This window comes from Panulirus ornatus, chromosome 34, assembly GCF_036320965.1.
Source record: "Panulirus ornatus isolate Po-2019 chromosome 34, ASM3632096v1, whole genome shotgun sequence".
In the NCBI taxonomy this organism is placed as follows: Eukaryota; Metazoa; Arthropoda; class Malacostraca; order Decapoda; family Palinuridae; genus Panulirus; species Panulirus ornatus.
Genome location: NC_092257.1, coordinates 20,123,745 through 20,142,538, shown reverse-complemented (window position 1 = coordinate 20,142,538; position 18,794 = coordinate 20,123,745). Strand labels below are relative to the sequence as shown.

Genomic DNA, 18,794 nt, shown 5'->3' with positions numbered 1-18,794 from the left:
ATGATATTGCAGTTAAATTTATTAAGAAAGGGGATGACTGTGTTGTTGATTGTTTGGCAAGGATATTAATTGTATGTATGGATCATGGTGAAGTGCCATTGGATTGGCAGGAATGCATGCATAGTGCCATTATATGAAAGCAAGGGGGGTAAAGGGGAATTTTCAAATAACAGAGGTATAAGTTTTTGAGTGTACATGGTAAGTTGTATGGGAGGGTACTGATTAAGAGGGTGAAGATATGTAAAGAGCATCAGATTGGGAGGAACAGAGTGGTTTTAGAAATGGTAGAGGATGTGTGGGTCAGGTGTTTACTTTGAAGAATATATGTGAGAAATACTTATAAAAACAGATGGATTTGTATGTAGCATTTATGGATCTGGAGAAGGCACATGATAGGGTTGATAGAGATGCTTTGTGGAAGGTCTTAAGAATATATGGTGTGGGAAGTAAGGTGCTAGAAGCAATGAGAAGTTTTTATCAAGGGTGTAAGGCATGTGTGTGAGTAGGAAGATAGGAGAGTGATTGTTTCCTAGTGGAGGTCGGTCTATGGCAAGGGTGTGTGATGTTGCCATGATTGTTTGATTTGTCTATGGATGGGGTGGTTAGGGAGGTAAATGCAAGAGTTTTGGAGAGAGAGGGCCAAGTATGCAGTCTGTTGTGGATGAGAGGGCTTGGGAAGTGAGTCAATTGTTGTTTGCTTGCCAGTGTTACAGCACTTGTGGCTGATTCGAGGGAGAAACTGCAGAAGTTGGTGACTAAATTTGGAAAAGTGTGTGAAAGGAGAAAGTTGAGTGTAAATGTAAATGGAACCATGGAAGCGGAAGTTAGTCATAAGGTGTGTGTGTGGAAAGAGACAGCGTTATGTAGTAGAGCAAAAATGGGTATGTTTGAAGGAATAGTAGTTCCAACAGTATTACATGATTGTGAGGCATGGACTATAGATGGGGTTGTATGGCGGAGGGAGGATGTGTTAGAAGTGAAATGTTTGAGAGTAATATAAGGTTTGGGGTGGTTTGATTGAGTAAATAATGAAAGGGTAGGAGAAATGTGTGGTAATTTAAAGAGTGTGGTTGAGAGAGCAGAAGAGGGTGTGTTGAAATGGTTTGGACACATGGAATGAATGAGTGAGGAAAGATTGATAAAGAGGATATATGCGTCAGAGGTGAAGGGAACATGGAGAAGCAGGAGACCAAATTGGAGGTGGAAGGATGGAATGAAAAAGATTTTGAGCGCTTTGGGCCTGAATGTACAAGAGGGTGAGCGGTGTGCAAGGGATAGAGTTAATTGGAACGATGGGTCTTTGTTCGAATGTTTCCTGGCACTACGTTGCTGATGCATGAAATGGTGATCAAGTATAATGATGATGATAAAAGAATATATAAATTTTGTTAGCTTGATTGTTTCTGCATTATTATTACATGTTTTCATGTATTTTTTTGATTGATAGTGATGTCATAACTGAATCTGCTTCATGTACTTGATGACATGCCAATCGTGAAACCATTGATGTTATTCAGGTGAAGCCTGGATGAAATCAAAAGTGCAGACATTCACAAATTGGGTTATGTAACACATATGCAAAGTGAGGATCCAAGCTAATACCTAAACAGTACAGGTCAGTTTGCTTGACTTCATATGAAAGTCTTTGAGTGATAAAAAGACATATATTAAACCATCTGATCAAGAACGCCTACATAGTCTTAGTCAAACTTATATCCTTAAGAGGAAAAAGTATGCATGCTTATTCATTAGCTCATAACAATGAGCTATATGAAAGTTGAATGTAAGGAAAAAGAATGAACAGTGTTTTTCCTAGTATTGCGAAAGTATATGAAAGAGTAAAATACAGATCTATGCTAGAGCAAGTAGCTTAGCAGAATGTTGTGGGAAGGATTGGAAGATTAATCAAAGGGTTCCATACTACCTTTTTAACCACTGATATCGCCTTGGTCATGCTGTGGTAACATATCAACATTGATTAATCCATGTAACCTGCTTTAAGGGAACAAGAAGGAATTACTATGTAATCCCTCCACATCAGGAGTAATGTAGATAGATGTAGTAAGTTGTGAGACTGGAACTCAAAGTTTATCTTTCTTATTGCCTTTATATCAAAAATGAATGAAGGGATGCTTGTTCTTGGTGAAGAAAGGCATGACATATTAACTTTCACTCTTATTTTTTATTTTCCTTTAAAAATATCCTTTACACAATTTAGTTTTGCAAGGTATTTTCTCTACATGTTTCCTGTGGAGGATGTTGCCAGAGAGAGTGAAGTGTGATAAGAAAGAGCCTTTGCTCTGCTATCCTTTTCTTATGCTTTAAAACCGACTTCATTTTTTTGCAACATTAAGCTTGACCACCTTTGCTTGGACCTTGAGGTGTGAGTATCTGTGTTACTCTGTGTAACCTTCTCTCTCTCATTCCTTGCTTGGGGCTTTACATGTTAACTTTAGCATTATAATATGGTTATTTCATTTAACTTTTTGAGTGTTTTCTGTACTTCTTCATGTGATTGTATCATTTCATAGTGGGAAAAAATTATTATTTATTGTGGCAGATTTACACAGCATCCAGTTATGCCATATGAGGGTTATAAGAACTTGAAAAAAATGGTAACATGCTTCTTCCTGCATTCCCATTTCATCTTACCATCATATATCTAGAAAGTTATTTCCTCCGTTACTTAATTGATCTCAATGGCAGTCATATGGTCAACAGACATCTATAGGATATTCCAAAGAAGATGGTGAAAGGAAGATAATGAATGAATGCAATACATATGGTATGCTGGCATACTGAATTTAGCAGAAAATGATGATAGATCTTTATTGAAATTTGAACTGTGAGAGATATTGAGAGTAGATCTTGAGTAGTGTTTGGCTTAGGTATATTTTTATGAACATTGCTAGGAAAGGAGGTGTGTGTGTGTGTGCGTACCTCGTCTTTTTTTCTGGAAAAGGTTTGTGATATAATGGAAAAGAATTCTTTATGGAATGTTTAAGAATGTGTATTGTAGCTGAAAATGTTATCGTGGAATTGTTCCCATATCATTAAGGATATAATGTGTTATTTGATTGTATGTTATAGATGTCTCTTTCTTTTATACTTCTCCCACTCAATTGCATTTTTTCCCTGCAAAAATCGTCCAAATGCCTCTCTCTTCTCTTTCACTAATACTCTTACTTCTTCATCCCACCACTCACTACCCTTTCTAAACAGCCCACCTCCCACTCTTCTCATGCCACAAGCATCTTTTGCGCAATCCATCACTGATTCCCTAAATACATCCCATTCCTCCCCCACTCCCCTTACTTCCATTGTTCTCACCTTTTTCCATTCTGTACACAGTCTCTCCTGGTACTTCCCCACACAGGTCTCCTTCCCAAGCTCACTTACTCTCACCACCTTCTTCACCCCAACATTCACTCCTCTTTTCTGAAAACCCATACTAATCTTCACCTTAGCCTCCACAAGATAATGATCAGACATCCCTCCAGTTGCACCTCTCAGCACATTAACATCCAAAAGTCTCTCTTTCGCACGCCTGTCAATTAACACGTAATCCAATAACGCTCTCTGGCCATCTCTCCTGCTTACATAAGTATACTTATGTATATCTCGCTTTTTAAACCAGGTATTCCCAATCATCAGTCCTTTTTCAGCACATAAATCTACAAGCTCTTCACCATTTCCATTTACAACACTGAACACCCCATGCATACCAATTATTCCCTCAACTGCCACATTACTCACCTTTGCATTCAAATCACCCATCACTATAACCCGGTCTCGTGCATCAAAACCGCTAACACACTCATTCAGCTGCTCCCAAAACACTTGCCTCTCATGATCTTTCTTCTCATGCCCAGGTGCATATGCACCAATAATCACCCACCTCTCTCCATCAACTTTCAATTTTACCCATATTAATCGAGAATTTACTTTCTTACATTCTATCACATACTCCCACAACTCCTGCTTCAGGAGTATTGCTACTCCTTCCCTTGCTCTTGTCCTCTCACTAACCCCTGACTTCACTCCCCAGACATTTCCAAACCACTCTTCCCCTTTACCCTTGAGCTTCGTTTCACTCAGAGCCAAAACATCCAGGTTCCTTTCCTCAAACATACTACCTATCTCTCCTTTTTTCACATCTTGGTTACATCCACACACATTTAGGCACCCCACTCTGAGCCTTCGAGGAGGATGATCACTCCCCGCGTGACTCCTTCTTCTGTTTCCCATTTTAGAAAGTTAATACAAGGAGGGGAGGATTTCCGGCCCCCCGCTCCCGTCCCCTCTAGTCGCTTTCTACGACACGCGAGGAATACGTGGGAAGTATTCTTTCACCCCTATCCCCAGGGATAATATACATATATATATACATACACACACACACACACATACACACACATACGCACATACACACACACACACACACATACATATATATACATATGAAAAATGTAAGAAACAATTTAGAAAACAAACTTTTAGCTTAAAATGAATGAAAAAATGAATGTCACATAATGGTTCAACCTCTGGCTATGGAAAAGGAAATGTACAATTTATTCACACAGAAGGTCAAGAGAAAGGTGCAAGAGGTGAAAAAAAGGGCAAATGAGAGTTGGGGTGAGAGACTATCAGTAAATTTTAGGGAGAATAAAAAGATGTTCTGGAAGGAGGTAAATAGGGTGCGTAAGACAAGGGAGCAAATGGGAACTTCAGTGAAGGGCGTAAATGGGGAGGTGATAACAAGTAGTGGTGATGTGAGAAGGAGATGGAATGAGTATTTTGAAGGTTTGTTGAATGTGTCTGATGACAGAGTGGCAGATATAGGGTGTTTTGGTCGAGGTGGTGTGCAAAGTGAGAGGGTTAGGGAAAATGATTTGGTAAACAGAGAAGAGGTAGTAAAAGCTTTGCGGAAGATGAAAGCCGGCAAGGCAGCAGGTTTGGATGGTATTGCAGTGGAATTTATTAAAAAAGGGGGTGACTGTATTGTTGACTGGTTGGTAAGGTTATTTAATGTATGTATGACTCATGGTGAGGTGCCTGAGGATTGGCGGAATGCGTGCATAGTGCCATTGTACAAAGGCAAAGGGGATAAGAGTGAGTGCTCAAATTACAGAGGTATAAGTTTGTTGAGTATTCCTGGTAAACTATATGGGAGGGTATTGATTGAGAGGGTGAAGGCATGTACAGAGCATCAGATTGGGGAAGAGCAGTGCGGTTTCAGAAGTGGTAGAGGATGTGTGGATCAGGTGTTTGCTTTGAAGAATGTATGTGAGAAATACTTAGAAAAGCAAATGGATTTGTATGTAGCATTTATGGATCTGGAGAAGGCATATGATAGAGTTGATAGAGATGCTCTGTGGAAGGTATTAAGAATATATGGTGTGGGAGGCAAGTTGTTAGAAGCAGTGAAAAGTTTTTATCGAGGATGTAAGGCATGTGTACGTGTAGGAAGAGAGGAAAGTGATTGGTTCTCAGTGAATGTAGGTTTGCGGCAGGGGTGTGTGATGTCTCCATGGTTGTTTAATTTGTTTATGGATGGGGTTGTTAGGGAGGTAAATGCAAGAGTCCTGGAAAGAGGGGCAAGTATGAAGTCTGTTGGGGATGAGAGAGCTTGGGAAGTGAGTCAGTTGTTGTTCGCTGATGATACAGCGCTGGTGGCTGATTCATGTGAGAAACTGCAGAAGCTGGTGACTGAGTTTGGTAAAGTGTGTGGAAGAAGAAAGTTAAGAGTAAATGTGAATAAGAGCAAGGTTATTAGGTACAGTAGGGTTGAGGGTCAAGTCAATTGGGAGGTGAGTTTGAATGGAGAAAAACTGGAGGAAGTGAAGTGTTTTAGATATCTGGGAGTGGATCTGTCAGCGGATGGAACCATGGAAGCGGAAGTGGATCATAGGGTGGGGGAGGGGGCGAAAATTTTGGGAGCCTTGAAAAATGTGTGGAAGTCGAGAACATTATCTCGGAAAGCAAAAATGGGTATGTTTGAAGGAATAGTGGTTCCAACAATGTTGTATGGTTGCGAGGCGTGGGCTATGGATAGAGTTGTGCGCAGGAGGATGGATGTGCTGGAAATGAGATGTTTGAGGACAATGTGTGGTGTGAGGTGGTTTGATCGAGTAAGTAACGTAAGGGTAAGAGAGATGTGTGGAAATAAAAAGAGCGTGGTTGAGAGAGCAGAAGAGGGTGTTTTGAAATGGTTTGGGCACATGGAGAGAATGAGTGAGGAAAGATTGACCAAGAGGATATATGTGTCGGAGGTGGAGGGAACGAGGAGAAGAGGGAGACCAAATTGGAGGTGGAAAGATGGAGTGAAAAAGATTTTGTGTGATCGGGGCCTGAACATGCAGGAGGGTGAAAGGAGGGCAAGGAATAGAGTGAATTGGAGCGATGTGGTATACAGGGGTTGACGTGCTGTCAGTGGATTGAATCAAGGCATGTGAAGCGTCTGGGGTAAACCATGGAAAGCTGTGTAGGTATGTATATTTGCGTGTGTGGACGTGTGTATGTACGTGTGTATGGGGGTTGGGCCATTTCTTTCGTCTGTTTCCTCGCGCTACCTCGCAAACGCGGGAGACAGCGACAAAGTATAAAAAAAAAAAAAAAAAAAAAAAAAAAAAAAAAAAAAAAAAAATGTTATAGATGAGCTGTGTGGATGAAGGTGGTAGATTCAAAACTGCTGGAAGTTAATTGAATTAGAAATGTTATATGCAGATGATGTTAATACAAGTTTCATGAGAAGTTACAGGTTCTAAAGAAATAATCTTGGAGTGTCTGTGAGAGAGAGATTGAATATGAGTGAAAATTAAAGCAAGGTGCCAGTGATGGTAAAAGAATAGGAGGAGTATCATGTTATCTGATTTCATTTTATTGTTTTGTTGCAGATAACCAAAGTACTTCCAAGTATAAATGCAAAAGCCTTGACACAACCTGTAATGCTTAGTGAGAACACTCCAGAAGGTGCAGTGACATGTGGAGGGGGTGATCAAAGTCACCCAGGTGGGCTTCAAATGACACCAAGACAATCCCAGCAAGGTGAGCTGTAAAGAATTAGGGCTTTCCTTCCACTATCTCTTTTTTTTTTTTTTTTCATTAGCTGAGATGGCTTGGGTAACTAAGGTGCTGGTATATATTTCTGGATAAGGAATTCAGTGATATTGATATCATTAGTAAGAAACTTTTCTGTCCTCATGTTCTGGACAAATGTAGGACCAAGGCTAGAAAGACTTCTTATGATAATGTAACACATTATAGAAGGTCTTCCAGTGGTATTGTGTGTTTACCCTATCACAGACCTTTTGAATCTATCATTCCGCTGCTTAGGCTGTTTGATGTAAAATTAGATTTTTCTTATGAGAGCACCATAAAGAAAATGTTAAGAACAGCTCAAGTAATAACAATAGTGTAGTGTACAGAATTCCTTGCAAACCTTGTAGTTCATTTTACTTGGGATAGTCAGGTAAAGACTTAGAATCTTGTGTAGGTCAGCATAAATAATTTGTGTGCTCTGATGCTCTGTTTGCTCATAATCAATAAAATCACATTGACTGGTCCAGAGCTTCTTCAATCATAAAGTTTAGAAGTTTTATAAATACAAGTTGTACCTCTTTAATCTGGCACTTTGGGGGCATGGCCATTGCTGGACCACAGAAAATGCTGGAAAACAGAACTTGATCCCCAAGTCATACACAGCTGACATTTCGATCTCAGAGTACTCACACAAAGTCTTTACAGCAGGTCCTTTATCAATTTTTTTCATTAACTACACCTTTTCAAGCATAGATAATGATTTGTGCTTGTGCATATTAGCAGTAGCACCATCTTCTCCACCTCTTGGTCTCTTGGAAGACATCCTGAAAGGCTGATATGTAACTGAATATAAGAAATTAACAGGACTGTTAATTAGCTTGGCTGCAGTGTAGACAGGTTTTGGCACCTTAGCGCTGCTAAAAGTGCTGCACTGGTGGTAGATCCACAAACTGATAGCTAATGGCAGCAGAGTGCCGTATTAAAGAAGTGGAACCTGTAGAAATTTATTTGAATCTGCTGTAATACAGCTGACTGATGGTAAGAATATGAATGTTAGTAGAAGATTATTTAGTTAGAAAACGTCATCCTACATTTATGTCATAGTGACCCTCGCCCCCTCCCCCACCCTGTGACTCACTTCTGCTTCCATTGTTCCATTCGCTGCTAAGTCCACTCCCAGATATCTAAAACACTTCACTTCCTCCAAAATTTCTCCACTCAAACTTACATCCCAATTATCTTGTCCCTCAACCCTACTGAACCTAATAACCTTGCTTTTATTCACACTTTCTCTCAAACTGTCTTCTTTCACACACTTTTCCAAACTCAGTCACCAACTTCTGCAGTTTCTCACTCGAATCAGTCACCAGAGCTGTACCAATAGCGAGTAACAACCGACTCTCTTCCCAGGCCCTCTCATCCCAAGTGGACTGCATACTCACCTGTCTCTCCAAAACTCTTGCATTTACCTCCCTAGCCACCCCATCCACATACAAATTAAACAACCATGGGGACATCACACTCCCTGCTGCAGACCGGCATTAATTGGGAACCAGTCACTCTCCTCTCTTCCTACTCGTACACATGCCTTACTTCCTTGGTAAAAACTTTTCATTGCTTCCAGCAGCTGAGATTGTGGTGGACATTACCAGCTTATGATTCTTGTTGCTTTTTGGGGCTCTTGACACTTGACAACCTTGAGAACATAATATTCATTGTACAAGGGGATAGAATAACCTTCGACACAGATTACTTGAGTGACCACTACTTCCCCACCTTCACTGTAAGAACTGGTTGCAGTATTATTTAGGATTTGTATTTGATTTATTCTTTTTTGATTTTCCAAGAGAAGAAACAGAGAAGGGGGCCAAGTGAGGATATTCCCTCTAAGGCTGAGTCCTCTGTTCTTAATGCTACCTCACTAATGTGGGAAATGGCAAAAATGCATAAGAGAATATATATTTTGTATATTTTATTGTACTTTGTCGCTGTCTCCCACGTTAGCGAGGTAGTGCAAGTAAACAGACGAAAGAATAGCCCAACCCACCCAAATACACATGTATATACATACATGCCCACACACACACATATACATACCTATACATTTCAACATATACATACCTATATATACATAGACATGTAAATATATACTCATGTACATATTTTAATGGTGCTACCTCAATGGGGTGGGTGGTGCTATTTCATGTTTGGCAGGATGGCGACAGGAATGGATGAAGGCAGCAAGTATGAATATGTACATGTGTATATATTTATATGTCTGTGTATGTATATGTATGTATATGTTTAAAGTATATGTCTGTATATGTGTGTGTGTGTGTGTTTATGTATATATATGTGTATGTGGGTGGGTTTGGCCATTCTTCATCTGTTTCCTTGTGCTACCTTGCTGATGATGGAGATGGCAGTTATTTGGAGGTGGAAGGATGGCGTGAAAAAATTTCAAGTGATCAGGGCCTGAACATACACGAGGGTGAAAGGAGTGCAAGGAATAGAGTGAATTGGAATGATGTGGTGTACCAGGGTTGACGTGATGAATTGAATGAATTGAACCAGGGCATGTGAAGCGTCTGGGGTAAACCATGGAAAGGTCTATGGGTCCTGGTTTTGGAAAGGGAGGATGAAAGGCATGCATAGGATAGAGTGAATGGGAATGATGTGGTATATATGAGTTGACATGCTATCAGTGGATTGAATTAGGGCATGTGATGTGGCTGGGGTAAGCCATGGAAAGGTTAGTGGGGCCTGGTTGTGGTTTGGTAGCTGTGGTTTTGGTACATTTCATGGTGAAACTGCTGGCCAAAAGTGACATTTTGGTTAAACGATTCACTTATCCTTTTTTATGATCTGAGGGCTTTTCTCCAAGAATGTCTTGACAGATAATGCTGCATAGGTATGAGGTTTTGCTAGGGTCTTATGATTTGGGTTACTCTGTTTATACCCTTGATGGTTTGGTTGGATGTTTTGCAATAGAATGGAGTCTTCATTCCCCAGACGGTTTTGTGATATCAGGCTGATAGTAGGAACAGAAGTCTGCATGTCAGCATGAGTGAGTTATGGATTTATGAATCCCTATTTCTTGGAATGTCTCAATTCCTAGATGTGGGCTGTTAAGTGCCAAGAAACAAGACTCCTGTGGATTTCTCCTTATAATAAAAAGAGAAGCTCTATCAATATTTGTTTCATGATACCAATGTTTTCTGGGAGAGATGCTCTCTAAGGGTCCCTTTGTTGATGTGACTCTCTTAGTGGATCTCCTTGCTGCAAAAGCAAATGCTGTGTTGGTAACCTATGTTAATCTGATATTCAACATGGAGTGCAGTTACAGATACTCTAAATCATCTCTTCCATGTTGATAGGCTTTCATGGATTGTGGGACAAAGTGACTTGGGAGAGAAATGCATGTTTTCAAAAACTCTCCAGGGTGCTTTTCTGTGGGAATTTTTTTGGTTTGTATTTTCATTCTTTCCTTCCCCACACTTTCAAAGAGCCTTTCTCAAAACCAATGGTGACCACCATCAGATTCATAACTGTGGTTTGGCAGTTATGATGCAAGTTGGTATTAATGGCTGTGGGATGATGACATCATCATCAACTGGAGGTTGTTAAATGGTTATATGGTGGACCTGAGCTGAGTTGGGCAGTACCACCTGACAAGTGGTTAACATGTAGTGAAAGGCATTTGCCTCACCAGAAAGGTAGGGGTTGGGAGTTTTATAACCCTCGGTGTTGCAAGATGTATATCACATGACTTATGGGACACCATCCCAGAGAGGAAGAATATTTCATCCTGTACTTCAAAACCTAGATTTCTTAAGTAGTGAAAGCACAGTTTTTCTAGGTTGTATGTGCTGAATAAACTGCTTGTTGATAGTGGGGTCCTGCATAGTAAAGTGTGCCATAACACACTCAAGAAGAGATTCGTCTGTAAATGAAGCAATCAAGAAAATGGTAAGATTTTATGGCTTGGGCAGATTCATAAGTGAGGAAAGCTACAGAATATTTTCTTTAAAGGAATTATTGAATCATTAAACTAATAGTAATTTGCCAGACAGCATCAGAAGTAGTAAACTTGCTGACTACTGCAATTTAATGTTTATAATTCCTTTTTTATATGGTTAGAGACCAAGTCATTGAAAGAAATCTTTGTTTTCAGGATCAAGGTATGCTGGTGCCCCGCAACCAACGTCATTGGGCTCTTTAGGGAGCCTCACCACACCTGTCCATGCTGGTAGTTTTTCTTGTACTGGTGGTGGAAGTGGAAGTTCTGGGGGAGGTGGGGGAAGTTGGGGTGGTACAAATTTAACAGAGGATGTTAATGCACAGCTAGTGGTTGTTTTGAGACGACTACAGACAGATATGGAAAGTGTTCTCCATCGCTTGAACACTTTGGAAACCATCACAGTCAGTCAGCACCACACACTTTGCCATCGTTGTCAGGTGGGTTGGTATTTGTGACATGGTATCTTTCTGATAGCTAAGATCTTGTTACTGTTTTAAATATGTATTGTTCTTAAACATTTTGCATCAGTAGAAAGAACATCTTTGGATTATCCCTTTGCAAATGAGAGAATCCACTTAGTTGTAGCACCATTATAAGATGTTATCTTCCTGTACTGTTATTCAACTGAAGGTAAGAGGCATGGTTTGTTAAGGATCCTATGTTTGATGAATGTCAGGAGGTAGAATATGAGATGTATTTATGTCCATGGGCATCAGCAAGATATATTTCAGAGGGGGCTGAGTTAGCAACCTCTTCAGTATGCTAACTCTGGCACTTAGGGAGAGCTCAGCAGTAATCTCTGTAGAAATTCTTTGCTCAGTTTCTTTGGGATTGGTACTGGCTGAAATGTCTTCAGCTGTGGTTACTATATAATGGAGGTCATCTTAGCTGGAATGGGGCCACATATCTCTTCTACCAGATGTTTTGCCCTTCATTCATAGTGTATATTGTGCCATGAAACTTCCCTTCCCCTGAATGACACTCCTTTTTATTCTTTACAATAATTGAAAATCTTTTCTTTGTAAAAGCAAGCACATCATCACAAAAAGAAATTGTGTTGGTTAAGTTCTGTTGATGAGCCTTTCTGTCCTTACCAAAAGTAATTCAACCTTTCATCCTCTTTCCCTGATCAGTCTGATCTTACCTGATTCTGCATCTAGTCCTCCCTCATCTCCACCTATTGAACCATGCCGTCTCTTATATTTTCCTCATGCATGGTTTCCCAATACTTGATGGACAAAATGTGTGGTCCAGATGGCATCTTTCTTTACTCCTTGCTCCCTAGATTTGTGTCTGTCTCAAAACTCAAACTTTTCCTTCTTGCTGACATGCCTTGGAGCAGCCTGTCCCTAAGAAAGGAGACCATTCTAACTCTTCCAGTTGTTGCCCCATTGTTATCACTTTTACTGTACAAAGTCTTTGAAACAGACATAGCTCTTACTTTCTCAAACGCAAATACCATTTCTTTATTTCTGATTACCGACATGGCCCTAATGGCCTGAGGTCTACTGATGATCTCTCCTATGTGACTCTTCTCTGGTCCTCATCCCTCTGGGACTTTGGTGAATCTTTCATCATAGCCCCCAACATCTCCAAGGCATTTGACAATTTGTACCATAAGTTTTTACTCTCTAATATTCCTTCCTTTGGCTTTCCTGCTTTTCTCTGTATCCTGATGCTTAGCTTTCTTTCTAGTTGGTTTGTTGCAGTTGTCGTTCGTGGAGCAATCTTCTCTTATTCGTCAACAGTGGTGTCTGTAAGGGTTCTTTCTTGTTATATACTCTCTTTCCTCTCTTCATAGATTATTTCTCTTGTGTGTCTAACCTTTTTCACTCTTATTAACTCTTATCAAGAAGACTAACATTCCAAGAACAGAATTCTGCTGCACTCCACTGGTGACCTCCATGCATTTCAAGAAGGCTCCTGTCATGTTTCTTTTTTTACCTCGCACAAAGATAATCTTTTATTTTTTGGAGTGTCTGCCCCTTATTCCAACCTGGTGATCCAGCTTCTTGACTAGCTTCTTATGCAGTACAGTGTCAAATGCTTTCTGGCAGTGCAAATGCAAACAATCCGCCCATCTTTCCATTTTGTCTAAGAGAGCTCACTCTCTCAGAAATCTAAGAGGTTCATTTTACATATCCTTTCCCTAAAACTGTGCTGTATCCCTGTTTCTCACCTGTTGAAAGTTATCAGAACCTTATAAACCACACTCATCAGGAAGACTGTCATGTGCCACAGCACTGCTTTCTGATCTCGTTTTGTATTGATAGGTATGATGTTTACCTCTATTGTCCACTGACTTTCAGGAGGAGATATCCTCTGGGATTTGAACATGTTGGTGCAGGGACGAACCTGAGTGGCTTTCCTTTTTTCTTTTTAGAACCTGTTGAGTTTACATCTTACTTGACCTTCAGTGGTATCCAGTCGGACCAGGCTTCCTTTACAACCATGACAAGTGTGTGTAGTTATGGCAATTATTTGGTTACATTGAAGGTGATAAACCACTTGTAAAGTCAGTTTAACGTGGCAGCTGTGCTTCATCAAAATGCCCCTGAGAGGTGCTTGGTGTGTTGGAGGTGGATTTTTGCACTTCTGTTGGCATGCTCTTTGAGCATTGGTTAATTCTTCAATTTGCCTTTTAAAGAAAAAGATGGATCTTGGATCTTGTGAGTGCCCTTCATTTGAAATGTGTGAAAAAAAAGTAGAGTCCCTTTATTTTCATGGAATGGCTAGCTTTTGTTGGGGTTAAAATTTTTGATGCATCACTCATTGAGGATGCTTAGGATTTTTCCTCACCTCTTAAATGGCTAAGCTGCCATAGCCTGCCCAAAACTGTGAAGGAAGGTCTAATGGTACTCCTTTGTATAAAGGAAAAGGAGGTTCCATCTGACTTTCCACCAAAGTTGGAAACCCTCCCATGGACCCAGTACACTTTAAGAATAATTATAAATTATACTGTGTTCCTGCCTTATGGTGGCAAGACCCACTGTATGTTCCTCAGTCTCCTTCATTCCCTTCAGTGAAAATTTCAAGCCCTCTTGCCAGGATTAAGGAAGCCATGAGTCTTGTCCTTCCCGTATGGTTGAGGAATCTGGCTGTTATTGTAGTGTAAGCTTGGATTGATCTGATATACGGTCGAAGTGAGGCAAGGTAGGAAGAAAGAGGGGAGTAGTGATATAGTAAAATTAAGGGAAAAGTGAATCAAATAAAAGGTGCATTGATATGTTATTATTGTTGATCAATGGAGGTAAGGTAGTGAGTAGAATGGACACATTTTGTAAGATAAATGTCAAGGTGGAGCAATAAACAATTTGTGAATTCCTTCTTTAAGAGCTGCATAAGTTATTCTTTTTCTCTTCTGAAGTGCAAAGATAGAAATGATTACTTTTAGGAATTCATATTTCACTAGTTGATTGAGAAGATATTTAGGATATAGAATTGAAATTATATGAATGGATTTACTCTAGAATCAAAAGCAGCTAATTACAAGTAATGAGAATAACATTTTTCTGTTGTAAAATGTTATTTTTTGTTTTTCATAGTCTTCTAACTTTTGTTTTATTTATCCTTGCAACAGTTTTATCTAGTCTTGTAGTTGATTGAGGATTACAAGTGAAGGAATGATTAATCTATCATTACAGCATTGGTTTCACACATTAAATTTTAGAAAGTTAATAGTATTTATTTCATTTCCATTTTTTTCAGGGGGATAGTAGCACCTTGTCAAATGGTAATGGACGAACTGAGCCTTCTTGGTGGCCATTTCCAGAACTGTCTCCACGTTCCACTTTCTTCCTGCTTGTGTGGCCACTTTTTCTCCATGGAGGCCTCAAACTCCTCCTCCTTCTTCGATCTCGAAGACGACAGCGTCTGTAGGAAAAGGCCTGATCCGCTTTTGGTACATGATATTTACACTTCATTTAGGGAGAGTTCAGCTGAATAGAATTTTGACTATCTAGAACACATTTTTGAAATGTGCTATTTTCTAACATAAATGACCAAGATTTTATTGTTATTTGGAGAAGCTAACCAAGATATTTAGCATCTTGAATACAGGCATCGTAGAGTAGGCAGTCAAAATTGAAATGACCTGGCACAAAGTTAACAGAATTCTTGGTTTGTTTGACATGAGCTCATTTTGTTACACCTTTTACTATTAATAAAGCTTAAACAACAGTTACTTTCATTGTTACTTCTGCCACTTTGTTCATCTTACACTTTTTTTTTTATGATACTTATTGTCATTTACTCTTGTTTTGTATGATGATTTGATACTAGTTTCACTATAACCCTGGTAGCTAAGTCTTTAATACCGTATTTCATCACCTTTTCCATGGCACAGATGATTTTCACAGGTATGTGTTTCCCAGTGAAGGTGGCTCTGCATCAAGTATATGTGGTGTCACCATGGTTGTGTAATCATTCAGTGAAGGATGGGGGATGTGTGAGCAGAAGTTTTTAAATTTCAAAGCAAAGGAAAGCTTCGACTGAGAAGGGTCTAGTACTTGTGGAGCATATGGAGGAGAGCTTGTATTGGAAGTATTTTTGTTTTGTTGTGCAAGTGTTGAATGTTTGTAGTTGATAGGCAGCCATCGACTATTCTGAGTACTTTGTTTTGTGTGGTTTAGAGCCCTCTTGTATTTTCTTTCTAAGTGTGGATCATGAAGATGAAGCTTGATTTAAGGTGGAGCAAATGATCTATTTATAGAGGATACTAAGGTGTGAAACATCTTCCTTAGATACTGAAAATCCACAACTTGCCAAAATATTCTTTGCTGAGCCACCCAGATCCTTTAATGTGTCATTTATTGTTTGTCAAGAGTGACACCCACAAAAGTTACACATTACTAAACTTTCAGGTTATCACCACCCGGCACCGCCTATGTATGTCAATCCCCCTACATGAGCCACATGAGCATAACTAAAATTTGGGTTGGTGGTATATTGCAGTCCAAACTAGACTGATCTGAGTATTGTCAACCCTGACAGTGGATACGACCAGTCCACTCTTGAAAATGTTGAGGTTATTTTCCAAATTCTGATCAGTTGATGTCATGCACCATAACAGGGAATCCAGGTAAGTGAAAGTCTAGACCTGTACATATGTTGTAGGTTGGATGCTTTGGCACTCTCAAAGCTTTTCCCAACTCGAATTTCTAGGCAGTTTCCTGAAATTTAACTTTGTCTCCATACTAAAATCCTTTGATTTACCATGTTGCACAAGCAAGCTGGCCTTCTCCACTAGAGGTCATAAGATCAAATTGACTAATCAGAGTGGTCAGACAACACCTACTTATGCTAAGGTTTGACTTAAATAAGTCATCATTGAGATGTGAGGTGCTTCCTGTCTAGGTAACAGAAATTCATTGAACTTATAAGCTGTGATGCACAGCTTATTTTCAGACAAAGAAGTTGAAAACATAAAACAGTACTACAGTGATTGAATAGAATAAAGATTTTGGAACACCTTTCATACACAAAGCACTCCATTAGTGCTGTTTATATTATACACACATTACTCAAACCTGACTTTTCTCCTCAAATTTTTTTATTCACTGTTAGCATCTGGAAAAAAGTTTAACATCAGCAATGAAAATTTCAGTTTTGATATTTTGAGTTTATAGTTTAAGATTTACCTTCAGAACATTTCATTGCATCATAAGAAAGGCCAAACATACATCATTTTAAAAAGAATACACATGGAGGCATATTGGGTAATGTAGGTGACTTTGGCTGTCACAAAACTCTTCTTAATTTTGATATTAGGGTAGTTCCCCAGAAATTTGACGTATCTAGATTATATTGCATGTTTTCTATGGTCTTTGACTTGTCATGCTTACATATTAGGGCAGTTGTACATATCCTTGCAATTTGGTGTACTAATGCATTTGTACTAAGATATATTTTTTATTGATGTCACAAGAAGGAATGAATTTTGAAAGCTGTGATTATTGATGATGTCACAAGAAGGAATGAATTTTGAAAGCTGTGATTATGAGAAATACTTTCAAGACTACCGGTTTGATTTTTTTTTCCAAGGTCATGTGTGCAAAAGTTTAACCAAATGATATTCAACCAAAAGGGCGTGAATGAACTTTCTGAACTATGGTTATAGTTTCCTTGTTCATAGATGGATTTCTTTTTTTCAGTCTGCTGCATCTTGAGTAAATAGACAGTAATTCTTATCTAGGTTTTCCAGAATGTTACTGTGGGTATCACTTTCATATTGTATTTGTAAATGTAACTATATATTTAAGTAACATAATGACATAATAATTTTGTTTTACAAATATGTAAAGGATGTGTCATCACGAATGTAAGAAGACACTGTCATATTAGTCTTATTATGTGTTTTATCGGGAAGCTGATGCATTATTTTTTATACTGAATTTGAATTGATTCTGTTTATCTTGCACATATGTGGGATACTCCAGTAATCTTATGGGTCCAGAATATGACTGCCATGAAAGGATGCTTCTTGGTAGTTGGATCCAGGATGTAACTTTATATTGTTGTTCTGATGTTTATAGTTGCGGATAATTTTCCTGCTTGGGTTTTCACACTGGATGCTGTGCCATCTGCGGAGCTCTCACAGGATGTGAGAGTTATATGAGAAGTTTTAAATCATAACAAATTGGAGCTTATCAAAACCAAATGTGCCTTTGTAAGCTCAAAAGAAAAGCATTTGTATGTATTCCAGTTTCCTGGTTCCCTTCCATATGTTGAACACTGATATAAAAAAGTATAGAAATTGAAACTTTAAGACTCAAACCCCAAACCCTTTGCTTGGAGTCTTATTTGACCTCATAAGTTGAAAAGTATTTGACTTCACACTTTCATTTACTGATTACAAATGCCCTATATTTGGGTTTCCATCAGAAATTTAATTCCAGCCCCAAAGAGTAGATATGATCCAGATTATATTGCATATCACGTTATATATGACATTAAGAATTTATGTGATGATGAACTGTGTGTAAGAATTACTGAGTATGATGCCTGACATACAGAAATGTTTCATAGATTACATATTTCATTCTTAGGGTCATTCAACACATTGATAAAAGGAATGTTAGCATGAGTGGATAGGGTAACCAGTTCATGGGAAAATGGAATATGAACTATCATTGGCAAACATAATTTGTTTTCATACCATGCCAGTTAGACTGTAATAGCTGTAATTTTGTAAAAGCCTTTAAAATAAAAATACAGCAAATCCCCTTAGTTTTGTAAGGTTACATTCCCACGTGCAGTGCAAATCTGTGATTACTTAACAGGGAAAAAGTGTTGTTTTCCAGTGTAACCAGAAAGCAATTAGTTTTACTCTTTCAACACCAAAAAATGAACAGTAATGTGTTTTATGATGTACATTACTTAAAAACAGTAGTCATGTGTGAAATACAGCAAACCTATATAAGAGAAAACCAGTTGTTACCTGATTAGCAAATAGTTGTTACATTATAAGCAAAACGTTTTTACCTGATGAGGGCTATGGCATAGTAAGGTAGTCATGATGTTGGCACCCCAAGGTTGATGCACTTGTCAAAGAGCTGAGAGGGGTTAATAGAGGTATGCACATTTCAGGATGGTATTAATAGAAGAATCATGTTATTATGCTTTTTTTTTTATTCATACTTGATCACCACTTCCAGTGTTAGCAAGGTAGTGCTAGAAACAGACGATTTTTTAGCTACCATGTGTAATACACTGTAACTGCAGTTCACTGTCC

The 18,794-nt window shown here is 38.9% G+C and overlaps 1 protein-coding gene across 7 annotated transcripts in view; it reads left to right on the top strand.

Annotated features, from left to right (window-relative positions):
- Positions 1 to 18,283, top strand: part of LOC139759980 (acyl-CoA-binding domain-containing protein 5-like) — a 50,145-nt gene extending 31,862 nt beyond the window's left edge. For 6 of the 7 annotated variants that reach the window (XM_071682708.1, XM_071682709.1, XM_071682705.1 and 3 more), the window contains 3 exons: positions 6,897 to 7,047; positions 11,216 to 11,499; positions 14,771 to 15,243. In XM_071682708.1, coding sequence (XP_071538809.1) covers positions 6,897 to 7,047; positions 11,216 to 11,499; positions 14,771 to 14,941 — 606 coding nt within the window. In that variant the 3' untranslated portion in view covers positions 14,942 to 15,243. Of the gene's footprint in view, positions 1 to 6,896; positions 7,048 to 11,215; positions 11,500 to 14,770; positions 15,244 to 15,924 lie in introns of those variants that run through there. The other variant, XM_071682706.1, reaches the window with a different exon arrangement.
- The last annotated feature ends 511 nt before the right edge of the window (positions 18,284 to 18,794 follow it).